Source organism: Aethalodelphis obliquidens, unplaced genomic scaffold (genome assembly GCF_003676395.1).
Source record: "Aethalodelphis obliquidens isolate GAN/ISIS:26980383/991018 unplaced genomic scaffold, ASM367639v1 scaffold6, whole genome shotgun sequence".
Taxonomy (NCBI): domain Eukaryota; kingdom Metazoa; phylum Chordata; class Mammalia; order Artiodactyla; family Delphinidae; genus Aethalodelphis; species Aethalodelphis obliquidens.
In genome coordinates, this window is record NW_020837950.1 from 12,308,027 (window position 1) to 12,328,105 (window position 20,079).

The window sequence follows — 20,079 nt, forward strand, 5'->3', positions numbered from 1 at the left end:
AGGTTTTGTGAAGTGTGTTGGTGATAATCAATTTCTGCTTGTGGATTTGGTGGAGGACTTAAAAATATTAATCAGAAATATTTATATTTCTTTACTTTCAAAATAGAGAAGTAAAGCCAAAATGTAATATTTTGGTAGCTACCCCACAGAGCACTGCAGTACTTATTTTGCATAAAATCCTGTACTTGTCAAAGTAAGTGAACACGGTGGCATGATTTGCTTTCTCTTTGCATTTTTGGTAGGCACAAACAACTTGTTGGTTGGTTGAGCCCATTAGCAGTGGAAAAAAGTTATAAGAGCTGTTTGGTTATACTTCAAAGTTGATATATATCAGCTTTTGTACTTTGACTTTTTAAAGTTAAAAGGTCATTATGATGGCTTACTTTGTGCAGGTTTAGGAGTATTTACTGCAAAAAATTTTTTTTTCATCTCTATTAATAGATTTATAATCAACCAAGTTAGAAAATTCTAAAAAATGCATGATTTTTTTGAGTACCAGGGAGGTCTGGTACTTTGTCTTGACTTATGCATATTAAAATTGCATTTGGGTTGCCTGATAGGCGATGCTTCTCTTTAATAGTGTTGTAGAATTGTTAGTTACACCTTAGGGTAGGAGAGTGCAATAAATCTTTTTTTTTTTGCTTACACTTAAGAGCATTTAAATTTCAAAACTTTTACTAGAAAATGCCTTGTCATTCACAGTTTTTTCATCTGTGAATTAAAGTTAAAGAATGTCATAGATTTGTTCTGTGGATTAAATTAATTTTTTTAAGTGTTTAAATCATTGTCTGGCACAGAGTAAGTCCTATTTAAGGGTTTGTTAAAAAAGTAAAATGAAGCCCTAAATCAGGGCGCTGGCAACAGAAATAGAGGAAAGAAGACAGCAGTATTTGGGAGATTAGGTTGGGTTGGTTGATTAGGTGGAGGGTCAGAATGAGGAGGAAAAACAGTGCTCATTTTTCTGTTTTTTGGTTAATGGTGGTGCTATGCATTGAGGAGGGAAATAAAGAGAGAGAAGCAAGCCTCCAAAATATGGGCTTATGAGCTGGAGGCACCTTTGGGGCATTTGGTAGGGGTGGAGATGACAGACTATTGGCTACATGGATATGGAGCTCAGAGGTCTTGAGTCGAGACAAGATTTAGCAGGTAGCAGTGTGTTTTTAAGTGGTACTGACATTGAGAGGGATGTGAGTTAGCTTGTGCAGTGTGAATATGTGAATCAGAAGTTTTTAACTTAGGGTTCATGGAGAGCCATTAATAGGCTTCAGGAAAAAGCCCTGAAGAAGAGGAAGTATTATACTAAAAGTGAAAGTGTTTTTGCTTTTTGTAGCCACAATATTGTAATATGACAAGAGAGTACTATATGATAGAAGTAATAATACACAATAAGTGTTAATACCCACTTAAAGTTTCTTAAAACAAAGTGCAATAGGTAAAGTGATGGCAAAAAATTAGTCTCAAATAAAGATTATTTTAATACACAATCTTTAAAAACAAATTTACCATGAATTTCATTTTACATAATTAAGAACGTCTCTTTCTGAGCCCAGGTGTGAAGGTCAGTGACCTTAGGAATAACCACTCATGTGTTCAACCATTATTAATTAAGCATCTGCTTATCTGAGCTGTTGGCCCTGTACTTGAGATACAGAGGTGAGTAAGCTAGACAGGCCTGCTGTATGGAACTTACAGCAATGTTTTCAAACTCAGATTACTATGACTATCAAAAGTATCTCCTACTAATCATTTTGGGACCCATTTCAGGTGTTGCTTCTTTCGGTCAACTGTCCCTGAGGCTCTCTGTGTTAGGGGCTCCTGGTGCTCTTACAGTTTTGTGATTTGGCTCTGTCTTAGCACTGTTTTGTATTTAATTCTTTATATACTAATTTATCTCCCAGGTAGCCTCATGAGGGCATTTTCCTGTTTGTGTCCTAAGTGCCTGCCTGTAATCACACAAGGACCAAATGTATCAGGAATAATGAGAATGGAAAGGCCATATTGCTAGTTGTGGAGTATGGCTACTTTTGCATAGATCCTTAGAATTATGGTAAAACTATGAGGGAGCAGTCATGGTCAAGTAGAGAACTGTGAAAGGAATTTGTAATCAGAGGACCAGGTTCCATTCTGTTGTGCCATCTCTTCTAATCCCCACAGGAGTCCTGTGGAGTAAGTGACATTACGAGGAAACTAAGGGCCAGAGAAGTTAAGTAATTCATCCCAAGTGTCTGGAAGTAAGTGGCAAAACTGACAAAAAGCTTTTTTTTGTCTGACTTAATTCCACTTACTTACCTATAAAATGGAGATAAATCATTCTATTTGCCTTTATACCTCACAGAAACATCAGAAGAGATAAATCTATGTCCAGTAGTTGTAAGTAAAAGTGTGAAAAACTTAACTTGTTACTATTAGCTGTGTGTGATAAAATTTGTTTTAATTTTATGTAATTTTTGCCTAAATCTTTCGTCTTATTTGAACTGACCTGTTCAATTAGTAACTATTAAAAAAGAAAGTAAGAAGAGTGAATTACTACTCTCTTTTGGTTCCCGAAATAAAACTATTTCTTTCACCATTTCCTTTAGAAATGAAATTACTGGGACAAAGGGTATGCACATTTAAAATTTTGATGGATATTGTTAGATTGTCTTGGAAAGGTTATACCAATTTTTACTTTTTTTTTTAACATCTTTATTGGAGTATAATTGCTTTACAATGGTGTGTTAGTTTCTGCTTTATAACAAAGTGAATCAGTTATACATATACATATGTTCCCATATCTCTTCCCTCTTGCGTCTCCCTCCCTCCCACCCTTCCTATCCCACCCGTCTAGGTGGTCACAAAGCACCGAGCTGATCTCCTTGTACTATGCGGCTGCTTCCCACTAGCTATCTATTTTACGTTTGGTAATGTATATATGTCCATGCTACTCTCTCACTTTGTCACAGCTTACCCTTCCCCCTCCCCATATCCTCAAGTCCATTCTTTAGTAGGTCTGTGTTTTTATTCCTGTCTTACCCCTAGGTTCTTCATGACATTTTTTTCCTTAAATTCCATATATATGTGTTAGCATATGGTATTTGTCTTTCTCTTTCTGAATTACTTCACTCTGTATGACAGACTCTAGGTCTATCCACCTCATTACAAATAGCTCAATTTCGTTTCTTTTTATGGCTGAGTAATATTCCATTGTATATATGTGCCACATCTTCTTTATCCATTCATCCGATGATGGGCACTTAGGTTGTTTCCATCTCTGGGCTATTGTAAATAGAGCTGCAATGAACATTTTGGTACATGACTCTTTTTGAATTATGGTTTTCTCAGGGTATATGCCCAGTAGTGGGATTGCTGGGTCATATGGTAGTTCTATTTGTAGTTTTTTAAGGAACCTCCATACTGTTCTCCATCGTGGCTGTACCAATTCACATTCGCACCAGCAGTGCAAGAGTGTTCCCTTTTCTCCACACCCTCTCCAGCATTTATTGTTTCTAGATTTTTTGATGATGGCCATTCTGAGTGGTGTGAGATGATATCTCATTGAAGTTTTGATTTGCATTTCTCTAATGATTAATGATGTCGAGCATTCTTTCATGTGTTTGTTGGCAGTCTGTATACCTTCTTTGGAGGAATGTCTCTTTAGGTCTTCTGCCCATTTTTGGATTGGGTTGTTTGTTTTTTTGTTATTGAGCTGCATGAGCTGCTTATAAATTTTGGAGATTAATCCTTTGTCAGTTGCTTCATTTGCAAATATTTTCTCCCATTCTGAGGCTTGTTTTTTGGTCTTGTTTATGGTTTCCTGTGCTGTGCAAAAGCTTTGCAGTTTCATTAGGTCCCATTTGTTTATTTTTGTTTTTATTACCATTTCTCTAGGAAGTGGGTCAAAAAGGATCTTGCTGTGATTTATGTCATAGAGGGTTCTGCCTATGTTTTCCTCTAAGAGGTTGATAGTTTCTGGCCTTACATTTAGGTCTTTAATCCATTTTGAGCTTATTTTTGTGTATGGTGTTAGGGAGTGATCTAATCTCATACTTTTAATGTACCTGTCCAGTTTTCCCAGCACCACTTATTGAAGAGGCTGTCCTTTCTCCACTGTACATTCCTGCCTCCTTTATCAAAGATAAGGTGACCATATGTGCGTGGGTTTATCTCTGGGCCTTCTATACTGTTCCATTGATCTATATTTTTGTTTTTGTGCCAGTACCATACTGTCTTGATTACTGTAGCTTTGTAGTATAGTCTGAAGTCAGGGAGCCTGATTCCTCCAGCTCCATTTTTCGTTCTCTGGGGTCTTTTGTGTTTCCATACAAATTGTGAAATTTTTTATTCTAGTTCTGTGAAAAATGCCAGTGGTAGTTTGATAGGGATTGCATTGAATCTGTAGATTGCTTTGGGGAGTAGAGTCATTTGCACAGTGTTGATTCTTCCAATCCAAGAACATGGTATATCTCTCCATCTCTTTGTATCATCTTTAATTTCTTTCATCAGTGTCTTATAATTTTCTGCATACAGGTCTTTTGTCTCCTTAGGTAGGTTTATTCCTAGATATTTTATTCTTTCTGTTGCAGTGGTAAATGGGAGTGTTTTCTTGTTTTCACTTTGAGATTTTTCATCATTAGTGTATACGAGTGCCAGAGATTTCTCTGCATTAATTTTGTGTCCTGCTACTTTACCAGATACATTGATTAGCTCTAGTAGTACTCTGGTAGCATCTTTAGGATTCTCTATGTATAGTATCATGTCATCTGTAAACAGTGACAGCTTTACTTCTTCTTTTCCGATTTGGATTCCTTTTATTTCCTTTTCTTCTCTGATTGCTGTGGCTAAAACTTCCAAACTATGTTGAATAAGAGTGGTGAGAGTGGGCAACCTTGTCTTGTTCCTGATCTTAGTGGAAATGTTTTCAGTTTTTCACCATTGAGGACGATATTGGCTGTGGGTTTGTCATATACGGCCTTTCTTATGTTGAGGAAAGTTCCCTCTGTGCCTACTTTCTGGAGGATTTTTATCATAAATGGGTGTTGAATTTTGTCGAAAGTTTTCTCTGCATCTATTGAGATGACCATACGGTTTTTCTCCTTCAATTTGTTAATATGGTGTATTACATTGATTTCTGTATATTGAAGAATCCTTGCATTCCTGGAATAAACCCCACTTGATCACGGTGTATGATTCTTTTAATGTGCTGTTGGATTCTGTTTGCTAGTATTTTGTTGAGGATTTTTGCATCTATGTTCATCAGTGATATTGGCCTGTAGTTTTCTTTCTTTGTGACATTCTTGTCTGGTTTTGGTATCAGGGTGATGTTGGCCTTGTAGAATGAGTTTGGGAGTGTTCCTCCCACTGCTATATTTTGGAAGAGTTTGAGAAGGAAGGTGTTAGCTCTCCTCTAAATGTTTGATAGAATTCGCCTGTGAAGCCATCTGGTCCTGGGCTTTTGTTTGTTGGAAGATTTTTAATCACAGTTTCAATCTCAGTGCTTGTGATTGGTCTGTTCATATTTTCTATTTCTTCCTGGTTCAGTCCTGGCAGGTTGTGCATTTCTAAGAATTTGTCCTTTTCTTCCAGGTTGTCCATTTTATTGGCATAGAGTTGCTTGTAGTAATCTCTCATGATCTTCTGTATTTCTGCAGTGTCACTTCTCCTTTTTCATTTCTAATTCTATTGATTTGAGTCTTCTCCCTTTTTTTCTTGATGAGTCTGGCTAATGGTTTATCAATTTTGTTTATCTTCTCAAAGAACCAGCTTTTAGTTTTAATGATCTTTGCTATCGTTTCCTTCATTTGTTTTTCATTTATTTCTGATCTGATCTTTATGATTTCTTTCCTTCTGCTCACTTTGGGGTTTTTTTGTTCTTCTTTCTCTACTTGCTTTAGGTGCAAGGTTAGGCTGTTTATTCGAGATGTTTCCTGTTTCTTAAGTTAGGATTGTATTGCTATAAACTTCCCTCTTAGAACTGCTTTTGCTGCATCCCATAGGTTTTGGGTCGTCGTGTCTCCATTGTCATTTGTTTCTAGGTATTTTTTTGATTTCCTCTTTGATTTCTTCAGTGTTCATTTCGTTACTAAGTAGTGTACTGTTTAGCCTCCATGTGTTTGTATTTTTTACAGATCTTTTCCTGTAATTGATATCTAGTCTCATAGCATTGTGGTTGGAAAAGATACTTGATACAATATCAATTTTCTTAAATTTACCAAGGCTTGATTTGTGACCCAAGATATGATCTGTCCTGGAGAATGTTCCATGAGCACTTGAGAAAAATGTGTGTTCTATTGTTTTTGGATGGAATGTCCTATAAATATCAATTAAGTCCATCTTGTTTAATGTATCATTTAAAGCTTGTGTTTCCTTATTTATTTTCATTTTGGATGATCTGTCCATTGGTGAAAGTGGGGTGTTAAAGTCCCCTACTATGAATGCGTTACTGTCGATTTCCCCTTTTATGGCTGTTAGTATTTGCCTTATGTATTGAGGTGCTCCTATGTTGGGTGCATATTTACAATTGTTATATCTTCTTCTTGGATCGATCCCTTGATCATTATGTAGTGTCCTTCTTTGTCTCTTCTAATAGTCTTTATTTTAAAGTCTATTTTGTCTGATATGAGAGTTGCTACTCCAGCTTTCTTTTGGTTTCCATTTGCATGGAATATCTTTTTCCATCCCCTCACTTTCAGTCTGTATGTGTCCCTAGGTCTGAAGTGGGTCTCTTGTAGACAGCATATATATGGGTCTTGTTTTAGTATCCATTCAGCCAGTCTGTGTCTTTGGTGGAGCGTTTAGTCCGTTTATATTTAAGGTAATTTTCGATATGTATGTTGCTATTCCCATTTTCTTAATTGTTTGGGTTTGTTATTATAGGTCTTTTTCTTCTCTTGTGTTTCTTGCCTAGAGAAGATCCTTTAGCATTTGTTGTAAAGCTGGTTTGGTGGTGCTGAACTCTCTCAGCTTTTTCTTGTCTGTAAAGGTTTTAATTTCTCCATCAAATCTGAATGAGATCCTTGCTGGGTAGAGTAATCTTGGTTGCAGGTTTTTCTCCTTCATCACTTTAAATATGTCCTGCCAGTCCCTTCTGGCTTGCAGAGTTTCTGCTGAAAGATCAGCTGTTAACCTTATGGGGATTCCTTGTGTGTTATTTGTTGTTTTTCCCTTGCTCCTTTTAATATGTTTTCTTGTATGTAATTTTTGACAGTTTGATTAATATGTGTCTTGGCGTGTTTCTCCTTGGATTTATCCTGTATGGGACTCTCTGTGCTTCCTGGACTTGATTAACTATTTCCTTTCCCATATTAGGGAAGTTTTCAACTATAATCTCTTGAAATATTTTCTCAGTCCCTTTCTTTTTCTCTTCTTCTTCTGGAACCCCTATAATTCGAATGTTGGTGCATTTAATGTTGTCCCAGAGGTCTCTGAGACTGTCCTCAGTTCTTTTCATTCTTTTTTCTTTATTCTGCTCTGCAGTAGTTATTTCTACTATTTTATCTTCCAGGTCACTTATCCGTTCTTCTGCCTCAGTTATTTTGCTATTGATCCCTTTTAGAGTATTTTTAATGTCATTTATTGTGTTATTCATCGTTGCTTCTTTCATCTTTAGTTCTTCTAGGTCTTTGTTAAATGTTTCTTGCATATTCTCTATTCTATTTCCAAGATTTTGGATCATCTTTACTATCATTATTCTGAATTCTTTTTCAGGTAGACTGCCTATTTCCTCTTCATTTGTTAGGTCTGGTGGGTTTTTATCTTGCTCCTTCATCTGCTGTGTGTTTTTCTGTCTTCTCATTTTGCTTATCTTACTGTGTTTGGGGTCTCCTTTTTGCAGGCTGCAGGTTCGTAGTTCCCGTTGTTTTTGGTGTCTCTCCCCAGTGGCTAAAGTTGGTTCAGTGGGTTGTGAAGGCTTCCTGGTGGAGGGGACTAGTGCCTGTGTTCTGGTGGATGAGGCTGGATCTTGTCTTTCTGGTGGGCAGGTCCACATCTGGTGGCATGTTTTGGGGTGTCTGTGGACTTACTATGATTTTAGGCAGCCTCTCTGCTAATGGGTGGGGTTGTGTTCCTGTCTTGCTAGTTGTTTGGCATAGGGTGTCCAGCACTGTAGCTTGCTGGTCGTTGAGTGAAGCTGGGTGCTTGCGTTGAGATGGATATCTCTGGGAGATTTTTGCCATTTGATATTATGTGGAGCTGGGAGGTCTCTTGTGGACCAGTGTCTTGAAGTTGGCTCTCCCATCTCAGAGGCACAGCACTCACTCCTGGCTGCTGCACCAAGAGCCTTTCATCCACATGGCTCAGAATAAAAGGGAGAAAAAGAAGAAAGAAAGAGAAAGGAAGGAAGGAAGGAAGGGGGTAAAAGAAAATAAAGTAAGGTAAAATAAAATAAAGTTATTAAAATAAAAAAATAATTATTAAGAAAAAAAATTTTTTAAAAAGTAAAAATAAAACGGACGGATAGAACCCTAGGACAAATGGTGAAAGCAAAGCTATACAGGCAAAATCTCACACAGAAGCATACAAATACACACTCACAAAAAGAGGAAAAGGGGAAAAAATAATAAATCTTGCTCTCAAAGTCCACCTTTCTTAATTTGGGATGATTCGTTGTCTATTCAGGTATTACATAGATGCAGGGTACATCAAGTTGATTGTGGAGATTTAATCCGCTGCTCCTGATGCTGCTGGGAGAGATTTCCCTTTCTCTTCTTTGTTCGCACAGCTCCCGGGGCTCCCCTTTGGAATTGCCCCGCCTCTGCGTGTAGGTCGCTGGAGGACGTCTGTTCTTCGCTCAGACAGGACGGGCTTAAAGGAGCCGCTGATTCGGGGACTCTGGCTCACTCGGGCCGGGGCGAGGGAGGGGTACGGAGTGCGGGGCGAGCCTGCGGCGGCAGCGGCCACCGTGACGTTGCACCAGCCTGAGGCGCGCCGTGCGTTCTCCCGGGGAAGTTGTGCCTGGATCCCGGGACCCTGGCAGTGGTGGTCTGCACAGGCTCCCGGGAGGGGAGGTGTGGAGAGTGACCTGTGCTCGCACAGAGGCTTCTTGGTGGCGACAGCAGCAGCCTGAGGGTCTCATGCCCGTCTCTGGGGTCCGTGCTGTTAGCCGCGATCACGCCCGTCTCTGGAGCTCCTTTAAGCAGTGTTCAGTGCTCTTAATCCCCTCTCCTCGGGCACCAGGAAACAAAGAGGGAAGAAAAAGTCTCTTGCCTCCTCGGCAGGTCCAGACTTTTCCCCCGGACTCCCTCCCGGCTAGCCGTGGTGCACTAACCCCTTCAGGCAATGTTCACACTGCAAGTCCTCAGCTCCCAGGCCACGCCTGCCCCGGCGGGTGAGCAGACAAGCCTCTCGGGCTGGTGAGTGCTGGTCGGCACCGATCCTCTGTGCGGGAATCTCCCAGCTTTGTCCTACGCACCCCTGTGGCTGCGCTCCCCTCCGCGGCTCCCAAGCTCCCCCTCTCCGCCACCCGCAGTCTCCGCCCACGAAGGAAAGGGCTTCTAGTGTGTGGAAACCTTTCCTCCTTCACAGCTCCCTCCCACTGGTGCAGGTCCCGTCCCTATTCTTTTCTCTCTGTTTATACTTTTTTCTTTTGCCCTACCCAGGTACGTGGGGAGTTTCTTGCCGTTTGGGAGGGCTGAGGTCTTCTGCCAGCGTTCAGTAGGTGTTCTGTAGGAGTTGTTCCACGTGTAGATGCACTTCTGTTGTATCTGTGGGGAGGAAGATGATCTCCGCGTCTTACTTTTCTGCCATCTTCCCCCTCTCCCCCACCTCCCCCAATTTTTACTTTTATTAGCAGTGTAGTATGTGAGCATGTTTCCCCACAACTTTGACATATCTGGGCATTATCAGTCTTTTAACGCTTAGGGAAATATAATCAAGTTCTAATTTATCTGTTTATTATTTGTGAAGTTGAGCATCTTTTGTTATGTTTGTTGGTTATTTGCATTTCTTTATAATTTGTCTACTGGTAGCTTTTACTCATTTTTCTACTGGGTTATTTTTTATTGATTTGTAGGAGCCCTCTTATATATAACATGTTGTAGATATTTTCATGTTAGTTGCTTATATTTTAACTTTGTTTATGGCATCTTTTGTTTTATTTTTATGCAGTCAAATCTTTATGGGTGGTTTCTAGCCTTCATGTTCTGCTTGGAAGGACTTCCCTTTGCTAAGATTATAAAAGTAAACTTAAAAATTTGTTCCTTACTAATATACTCAGCAAGAATTATTCCGTGCAGGTAAGAGTGATGTCTAGATCCATTATTTGGGAGTTCGATTAGTCACTAGTCTTCGAAGACCTGAAATACCAGGCAGGGAATGTGAATTAAGAGTAAGGTGAAGTCACACTATAAATTAAAGTCAAATTGGTGACCTTTGGCTCTTAAATGTTCATACAGCAGATGGCTGCTCACACTGGAGATAATCCCTAAAAAGGTGTGAGTAGAATCGCTTTCATTCTGATGTAAATTCTTTTCCAAAAATTTAGATATTTAATGTATATTGAGTTAGATCAGGATGCTGTAATTTAATTTTTCAGCTGCCATCAGAGTATAAGGGCATGGGGAGTGGGAGAGTAGGGTAGAATAAAGGGAAAGGAAAAGAAAGGGGTTGTGAATAGGAAGAATTACTTAGGGTGGATAGGTGGCAACAATGCTGAGTATTGGCAGTATGGAACAGACAAAAATCAGAGAGCTCAACGTTACCAACAGTTCCATTTCCTGAATTATATTTTGTTTTCTTCCTCTTGCTTTTTTAAGTATTTGTGGTTCCAACACAGATGGAAAACCACCATTGACTTTAAGCTTATTATTAATATTTAGTTTTGATATTTCCATGGTACATGTGTGCTGTGTGAGTGTATGTGTGTGTATGTGTTTGTATGTGTTTAAAAAATCACCACTGTTTGAAGACTCACTTGGTCATTTCAAAAGTGAAACTCCAATGTGAAACTCTCATTTCCTCCAGAAGCAATAAAGTAAGTAGTTGTTAGCCTCAAACTCAATTCTTTGCGAATTATATGGAAGACTGTGGCTTTCTGGCTTTCTTATTCCTCTAACTTTTCTTTAGCACCTGACACAAATGTCTCAGTTTCATAACTGAGGTATCCATTCTGCAAACAGTATTTTTTATTTATTTTATTTATTTTTTAACAGTATTTTTTAGACTTAGATTTTATTAGGATGGATTTGTGACTTTTTATATTAAGAAATTTACAAAAGAGGGTATATAAAACTAGGGAAGTCTGTAACCTTTCAAAAAAAATTAACATGTCTGTGTACCTCATTTATCTGTTTTCTTTATTGCCTTAACCACAAAGCTGTGTGTGTGTGTGTCTTGGTATAACACACTTGTTTGGGATTTTTGACATTTTAAGGGTTTGACAATTACTGCCAGGATCTAGGAGAAAAGTTGTTACCTTTCTTACACTTGGTAAAGTACTTTTAACAGGCATTTTCCTCACTACAATAGAGATAGGTTGGAACAGGTAAAAAGAATTGAAGACTCAGGCTTATGACCATTAAAGATAGGAATAGGGAAAACAATACAACAGGCTCTTGAGCCCATCCTTTGGAATTCAGATCTTAAATTCTCACTATACTTTGTTCCTTATACCCTTGCCTGTGAGCAGAGACAACTGTAAATGGAGATGTTTCAGTGACATGAAGGGATAATAGTTCATAAATGAGAGAGAAGGGAAGTTTTTACTGAGCCAATATTGTGACAGATGCATGATTAATCCTCATAAAGTGTAGAGAGTATTAGTCTTACTTTACTGATGAGAAAACAGATTAAAGTAACTTGCTCAGGGTCACCCAGCTAGAAGGCACTAGAGCAGAGATTCATACCAGAGGTTTCTCATTCTAAGGTCTATTCCCTGTTCTCTATACCACAGTTTCTTCAAAGCTAAAATATAAAAGGGTAGGGAAGAATATGTATGCGAAGGATAAGAAAGGTGAGTGATATTAATTGTAAATTACATTGTAAGTGTTTCAGTATGATTAATTTGATTCTGTTGTTTAACACGGGGTAGAGTAATTGAAGAAAGTATTCTGGTCAAAATTTTTTCTTCACAATTTGGAAAAATCATGTAAAGGAAAATAATTTCAAGGTTCTTAGTTATTAAGGTCTTAAATGATCAGGGTTCTGAGAGTTATTCTTCTCTCAAACTGGAGTATAAATCCCATAGGCGGGACTTCCCTGGTGGCACAGTGGATAAGACTCCGTGCTCCCAGTGCAGGGGGCTCGGGTTTGATCCCTGGTCAGGGAACTAGATCCCACATGCATGCCGTAACTAAGGAGCCTTGGAGGTGCAACTAAGGAGCCTGCCTGCCGCAACTAAGACCCAGTGTAACCAAATAAATAAATAAATATTAAAAACAAAATCCCATAGGCAAGGATTATGTTCTTCAACTCTTTGTCTTTTCACAGACAACTCTTTGTCTCTACTATGCCCGAGATGATGGGGTATGTGCATGCATGATCAATAAATGCTTGTTACTTGCCTCTTTAGTAGTTGTGCTGTCGTTAGGAAAAATTTCCTTTGTTTATTTTTGCCCTATTTTTGGCCAGATTCTGAGAATTAATATTACTTTTCATTAGGCACACTAGTTTTTAAATCTTTTTTTGGGGGCGGGGGGATGCACACCACGTGGCTTGCGGGATCTGAGTTCCCCAACCAGGGATTGAACCCGGGCCCTCAGCAGTGAAAGTGAGTAGTCCTAACCACTGGACTGCTAGGGAAGTCCCTGGACACATTATTTTTAACTGAGGTAATTTTATCAGTTAACTTTTGCAGATAGAAAGAATGCTGCTGCACACGTGGAACTATCTCATTATGAAGAAATTACTGAGAGTAAACCAGTGTGTGTGGAGAGTTGTTCCTTTTTACAATTGAAATTAGAATTTTGTGCAGTTAATGTTTATGATTCTCCTTTTTTGCTTCTAGGATATTCGAAAATTCTTTGGGGTTATACCAAGTGGAAAGAAAGTTGTAAGTGAAACAGCAAAGAAGAATGAGAAAACGAAGTCTGCTGAAGAAACCAGAAAAGCGAAGAAAGGAATAAAGGAAACCAAGGTCAGTTTTCCAGATACAATATTGAATTGTATAAAATAAACTCAGTTCTGAGATTTGATATATTTGGAGCCTCGAGTAAATATAGATTTCAACTCAGCAGAGGAAGAAGAAAAGTAATAAGGTATTACTTATTTCTGGTTAATATATCTTACTGCATTCATAGCTTGGTGTTTTCCTTCACTAGACATGGAACCCTTTTTAGTTGTTAAAACTTTGTGTTTTAAGACCAAAATTTGCTCATAAACACAGGAGTGCCAGGTGAATGGTATTGGGCTTCTGGTGAGGGAAGGCTTTGGAGGAAAGCTTTATTCTTTTTCCTGTCCTCCTTGGGCCTCAGAGAAGTTAAGATATAACATCACTATGAAAAGCGGGCAATGACTACAATAGTGTATTTGAGTTAATATTGTTCCACTTTGTGTAAAATGTAAGAACATTCTGCAACTCTACAGGTCTGATTACCACCACCCCATCCTTTATGCCCTAATTGGCATATGTCTTATATCGACATATATTAATACTCCACACTCAGTGTAATAGTTATTGCTGTAAACTGACCTTATTTTGAAGAAATTAAAAGAGGAAAATTGATTTGTAACCACGTGTGGTGATGGATGTTAACGACTTATGATCATTTTGCAATATATACAAATATCAGATCTTCATGTTATACACCTGAAACTAATATAATGTTACATGTCAATTATTTCTCAATAAAAACTTACCTTAAATTAATAAGATAAACAAAATTAAACAAAATTTTAAAAATATGTAAGATTAAAATTATAAACAAATACATATAATAATTTAAAATAAGCAAACCATCAAAATCATCAATAAATTATAATTTAAACACATAATTTTTTTTATTTCTTAGGTGAGACTAAAATAAAAACCTCAGTTTTCTGCTCTGCAAAAAAATAAATAAATAAAAGGAGAATTGATCTTTTATACTTAACTATGTATTTGCTGCTTCTAGTGCTTTTCATTTCTTATTGAAGATCTGAATTTCCATCTAATACCATTTTCTTAAAACCTGAAGAATTTTTTTAAGCATTTCTTGTAGAGTAGATCTGTTGACAATGAATCCTGTAAGTTTTTGTTTATCTAAAAATGTCTTTATTTTGCCTTCATTCTTGAAGGATATTTTTGCTGGATATAGAGTTTTGGATTGACAGTTTGTTTCAGCACTTAAAAATGTCCCATTCTTTTTTTGGCCTCCATTTTTTCTGGTGAGATGTTAGTGGTCATGTTGTATTCTCTTGTATGTAATGTATTATTTTTCTCATGCTGCTTTAAAAGATTTTCTCTTTATCTTTGGGTTTCAGCTTTGCCCATGGTATACCTGTGTGTGATTTTCTTGTGTTTATACTGTTTAGGGTTTCTGAGCTTCTTGACTCTGTAAATTTATATCTTTCTTCAAATTTGAGAACTTTTGCCATTATTTCTTCAAATATATTTATGCCTCATTCTCTTTCTTCTCTTCTTATGGGATTCCAATTATATACACATTACAATTTTGGAATTACGGGACTTCCCTGGTGGTCCAGTGGGTAAGACTCCATGCTCCCAGTGCAGGGGGCCCGGGTTGATCCCTGGTCTGGGAACTAGAACCTGCATGCATGCCGCAACTAAGAGTTTGCATGCTGTAACTAAGAAGTCCTCACGCCGCAACTAAAGATCCCGTGTGCCGCAGCTAAGACCTGGTGCAGCCAAAATAAATAAATAAATATTAAAAAAAAGAATTTTGGAATTGCATCACAGATCATTGCAGCTTATTCATTTTTATTCTTTTTTTCCTCTGTACTTCAGATTGGATAATTTCTCTATTACTGTCCTCAAGTTCTTTGACTCTTCTGTCATCTCCAATTTGCTATTAAGCCTATGCAGTGAATATTTTAAGTATTGTATTTTTCAGTTCTAGCATTGCCTACTAATTCTAACGTCTGGATTCATCTCAGTTTAGTGCCTTTTATCTTGAGTCTGTGGGTCATGTATTAGTCAGTTTGGGCTACCATAAAATACCATAGACTGGCTGACTTAAAACAACAGGAATTTATTTTCTTACAGTTCTGGAAGCTAGAAGTCTATGATTAAGGTTCCAGTCAATTCAGTTTCTCTCCAGAACTCTCTTTCTGATTTGCAGATGGCTCCCTTCTTGCTGAGTCTTCACATAGCCTTTCCTTGGTGTGAACACGTGGGGAGAGAGGTTGAGAGACAGAGTGAGTGAGTGTATGCACGTGAGTTCTCTGGTTTCACTTCTTATAAGGACACTAACTTGTCAGATCAGGGCTCTATCCTTATGACTTCATTTAACCTTAATTACCTCCTTAGAGACTCCATCTCCAAACACAGCCATACTGGGGGTTAGGGATTCAATGTATGAATTTTGGGGGGATACAAGCTTTCATTCCGTAATATTCTGCCAATGGTCCCCCAAAATTCATGTCCTTTTTGCATGCAAAATACATTTATTCCATTCTAAAGCCCCCCAAAGTCTTAATTCAGTGCATCACCAGTTCTAAAGTCTGAAGTCCAAAGGCTTATCTAAATATCATCTAAATCATATATGGGTGAGACTTAGGTATGATGCATCCTGAGACAAAATTCTTCTCCAGCTGTGAACCTGTGAAACCAGACAAAGCATGCGCTTCCAAAATATAATAGTAAGACAGGCGTAGAATACACATTCCCATTTCAAAAGGGAGAAATCAGAAGAAAGAAGGGGTGACAGGTGCCAGGCAAGTCTAAAACCTAGCAAGGCAAATTCTATTTGATCTTGTTTGATGAAATATCTGGGCACCTTGTGGCCCAGTCAAGTTGACAGATAAAAGTAACCATCACAGGTCACATTTCCTATTTCTTTGTACATCTGGTTATTTTGGATTTACCTTGCATAGTGTGAATTTTACAATGTAGGAACTTTGGATTCTGTTATTTCCTCCAAAGAGTGTTAATTCTTTTAGTTTAGCAGGCAGTTAACCTGCCTGAACTCAAACTCCAAACTCTTGTCCACTCTGTTATGGGCAGCATCTGAAATCTTTGTTCAATTTTTTTAACCTTAGCTGGGCACTTCGAGTTTTTCTGTGCATATATAGTTCAGGAGACAGCCACAGATTTGGGCTAAGTTTACTGACAGAATTTGGAACACCCCTTCTGTGGCTCTCTCCTTCCTGGGATACCCCTTCCTCTCACTTCTGAATTATTGTCATTGTTTCTAACCCTGTCCTCTAGTCTGGTGGTGTATTTGAATTACAGTGGTTTATTCATCTCATTTTCTTCCAAGCTAGTTGATTGTGCTTAAGTTTTTTTTTTTTTGTGCTTAAGTTTTTGAAGTTTTATTATAATGGATAGAAACATATTTCTACCTTGTAATTGATTATAGTCAGTTTTTTTGCTGTCTGCTTTCTTGATTTTTTTTTGGGAAAATTTGAATGTGTTAGAAATGTGATGTATAACTACAAAATATATAAAATGTAAAATACAAAATATTAGTAATACCTTATGAATATGTTAGAAATGTGTATATAACTAAAAAATATAAATATTAATTACCCTTTGCCTTGGTTTTATTTAGTTTTCCACCAGGCAATGAGTAGTGATAGGCCCACAACTCCTTAGCTTTTATTTCTGTCTCAATTTTTCATTTTCAGGAAGCACTTGCCTTGTAATATCTGATATCCTTTTACTCTTTGTTATACATAGGTTAGTGTTGAAAGTGGAAATGAATAATAATATAGCGTTTTCTACGATCCTGCCTTTGCCATCTGATGCAATTATTATCCGGCTTATTCTCTCCCCTGCTCCTCCCCCCGCCCGAAGTTTTATTGAGAAATAATTGACATACACCACTGTAAGTTTGAGGTGTACAGCATGATGGTTTGACTTACATATATTATGAAATGATTACCACAGTGATTACCACATGTGGGTGCAGATACCCTTTCAAGTTACTGTTTTGTTTCCTTTGGTTATATTCTCGGAAGTGGAATTGCTGGGTCATATGGTAGTTAGTTCTATTTTAAATTTTTTGAGGAACCTCCATACTGTTTTCTATAGTGGCTGCACTGATTACAGTCCCACCAACGATGCACAAGGGTTCCCTTTTCTCCACATCCACACCAGCATCTGTTATCTCTTATCTTTTTGATGATGGGTCTGGCCTGTTCTTTAGCCTAATTTGGGCATTACTGACATTTGGGGCAGGATAATTCTTCCTTGTGGAGATAATTCTTCGTTGTCCTGTGCATTGCATTTTTAGTAGTATCCCTCGTCTACCCACTATATGCCAGTAACACCCTCACCCCAGTTATGACAAGCAGAAATGTTTCCTGGGGGGGCAGCGTTCCTCTAGTTGTGAACTATTGAGCCCAAATCTAATGAGGAAAAAACAGCTAAGTTATATGGTCTTCTCTGTGTTCTAATTAGACTGTGATGTTTATAGGTAAATCGTTCTTGTAAAGAAGATGACTTCAAACAGAAGCAACCAAACAAGAAAAAGAGGATCATCTATGATTCAGGTAATATTTCTTTTGAGGAGCTTTCAAGTTTAAAAACTATTTTATATCTGTTAGAACAGTGTTTTCCAGACTGATGTTCTGAGACACACAGCTCTCTATGGTGTTAACAGGTGCTGTGAGAAGAGGGTTCTATGTTCAAGTAAAGTTGAAAACAACTTTATTACACTACAGAATTTATCAGAGCCAAAATATGTTAATATATTAAAGTTTTGTTCGGGAGGGGAGATAGTATATACAGCATGTCTGAAACTTACTTTGAATATGGTATGTTTATTTTTTTAAATATTCATATTAACTTCTCTTTCAGCTGAGGTTCTTAGAAACTGAATTTGAAAAATAGTGCCGTAAAATGTTGCTTTAGAAACAAAGATCTAAAATATAATTTTTGTGCTTTTGATCTGGTCCTTTTTTGTTGCAGTTAAAAAGGAACAAACACAATTTAAAAACTTTGAATATACAGTTGACCCTTGAATAATGCAAGGGTTGGGGCTTCAACCCCCCTTGTAGTTGAAAATCTGCATATAACTTGACTCCCTGCAAAACTTAAGTACTAATGGCCTACTGCTGATCAGAAGCCTTGTCAATAACATAAAAAGTCAATTAATACATATTTTGTATGTTATATATATATTTTTACTATATTCTTACAATAAGTAAGCTAGAGAAAAGAAAGTGTTATTAAGAGAATCTTAAGGCAGAGAAAATACCTTTACAGTACTGTACTGTGTTTTTGATACCGTAAGTTTATGTCATCTGTTTACAAGATGAACCATCTCTTAGTACCTACATCAACATTGTCTAATATGATACAAAAGACTGTAGATGTTATATGTATTACTAATGCTAGACATCAAAAATGAAAAGATAATGTGAAAAGGAAGTTCGTATTTATTTACAGATACAACGATTCATACGTTAATAATGAAGAAGCGGCAGTATGATTGCTTTATGGTAGCCTAGTGTTGTTGATACAATTGCTTCATGATAGCCTAGCCTATGCACTAATGAATGAATCTGTTATAAAATTTTGGCATACAGTATTACAGTCATATTCATAATACAGTATTGGAAACATTGTTACATTAAAAAAAACTCACCTGTGATGATAGATAGGCTGATATGCAGTTTCTCCAGTTATAGAGAGGCATACTGTATAGTAATGTGATTCTTTGAAAGCAAAGTTACAAAACAGAAAACTAACACATTAATTTTATATTAAAGATCACCTTATACCTATGTAGGGATAGACTAGTATCTACATATATTTTATGCATTCATAACATACTTTTTAATTAACTTTTTCGATATTTCTAGGCTACGTGGTTTGTCTCTTTTTTCAAATTGTTGCAAATCTCCAAAAGCTTTTCCAATGTATTTATTGAAAAAAATCTGTGTATAAGTAGACATGTGCAATTCAAACCCATGTTCAAGGATCAACTATCCTTTTAAGATAGGGAACATACACTTTTATGCATGCCTTTTATGATATGTTAAAATAATAGTAGAGCTCAGGAAGTTTTAGGTTTTGCTTTTTTTGGAGAAGATCTATTTGGTATGAATTCTTAAAGTTAGAAATGTAACCTAAGGAAGCATTTATAGATTGTTAGGATTTTGACAGTGGTAGCAAAGATTCTGACTCATTTTCTAAAAGTACTTGAGTGTTTATCGTGAGTCTTTTACTGCTGTATAGAATTGTAAAGAATTTGAAATAAGTACGTATCACCATTTCTCAGGAGTTTCCATCTTTTGGGAGAGTGGAAATTTAATTGTTTGATACATTTTAGAACAATATGAGACAGGATTTAAAAATGCATGGTGAGAGGAAGAGGAAGGACACTAAAGTTTCTGAAACTCCTCTATTGTGTACCAGATGTATACTAGGTATTTATACTTTGTCTTGATTTATATTTAAGTGCTCTGGGTGATTAGATTGTGGTAGACAGAATAATGGCCCCCAAAGATGTCCACACCCTAGTTACTAGAACCTGTGTATATGTTAGGTTACGTGGCAAAAGGGAATTAAAATTGTAGGTGACATTAAGGTTGATAATCAGATGACCTTAAAGTAGGGAGATTATCTGGATGGGCCCAATGTGGTCACAAAGAAGAGGAAGGCAGAAGAAGAGATTTAGAGAGAGATTGACTATGGAAGAAGGTTAGAGAATTAGAGAGATGGCAGCATGAGAAGGACTTTGCCTAATGTTGCAGGCTTTGAAGATGGAGGAAGTGGGGGCCATGAGCTAAGGAATGCTAGCAGTCACTAGAAACTAGAAAGGTGAGGAAATGGATTCTTCCCTATAGTATCCAGAAAGGATCACAGCCATCCTGATGCTTGATTTTAGCCCAGTGAGACCCAAATTGGATTTCCAACCTCCAGAACAGTGAGATAATACATCTGTGTTGGTTTGTTGTTTTTTTTTGGCTGCTTCATGCGGCATGCGAGATCTTAGTTCCCTGACCAGGGATAGAACCCGTGACCCCTGCAGTGGAAGCACGGAGTCCTAACCACTGGACCAC

At 37.5% G+C, this 20,079-nt stretch overlaps 1 protein-coding gene across 6 annotated transcripts in view; it reads left to right on the plus strand.

The window, feature by feature from the left end:
- Positions 1-20,079, plus strand: part of RFC1 (replication factor C subunit 1) — an 83,264-nt gene that overhangs the window by 3,329 nt on the left and 59,856 nt on the right. For 5 of the 6 annotated variants that reach the window (XM_027103141.1, XM_027103142.1, XM_027103146.1 and 2 more), the window contains exons 2-3: positions 12,917-13,045; positions 17,487-17,562. In XM_027103141.1, the coding sequence (XP_026958942.1) occupies positions 12,917-13,045; positions 17,487-17,562 (205 nt within the window). Of the gene's footprint in view, positions 1-12,916; positions 13,046-15,188; positions 15,283-17,486; positions 17,563-20,079 lie in introns of those variants that run through there. The other variant, XM_027103144.1, reaches the window with a different exon arrangement.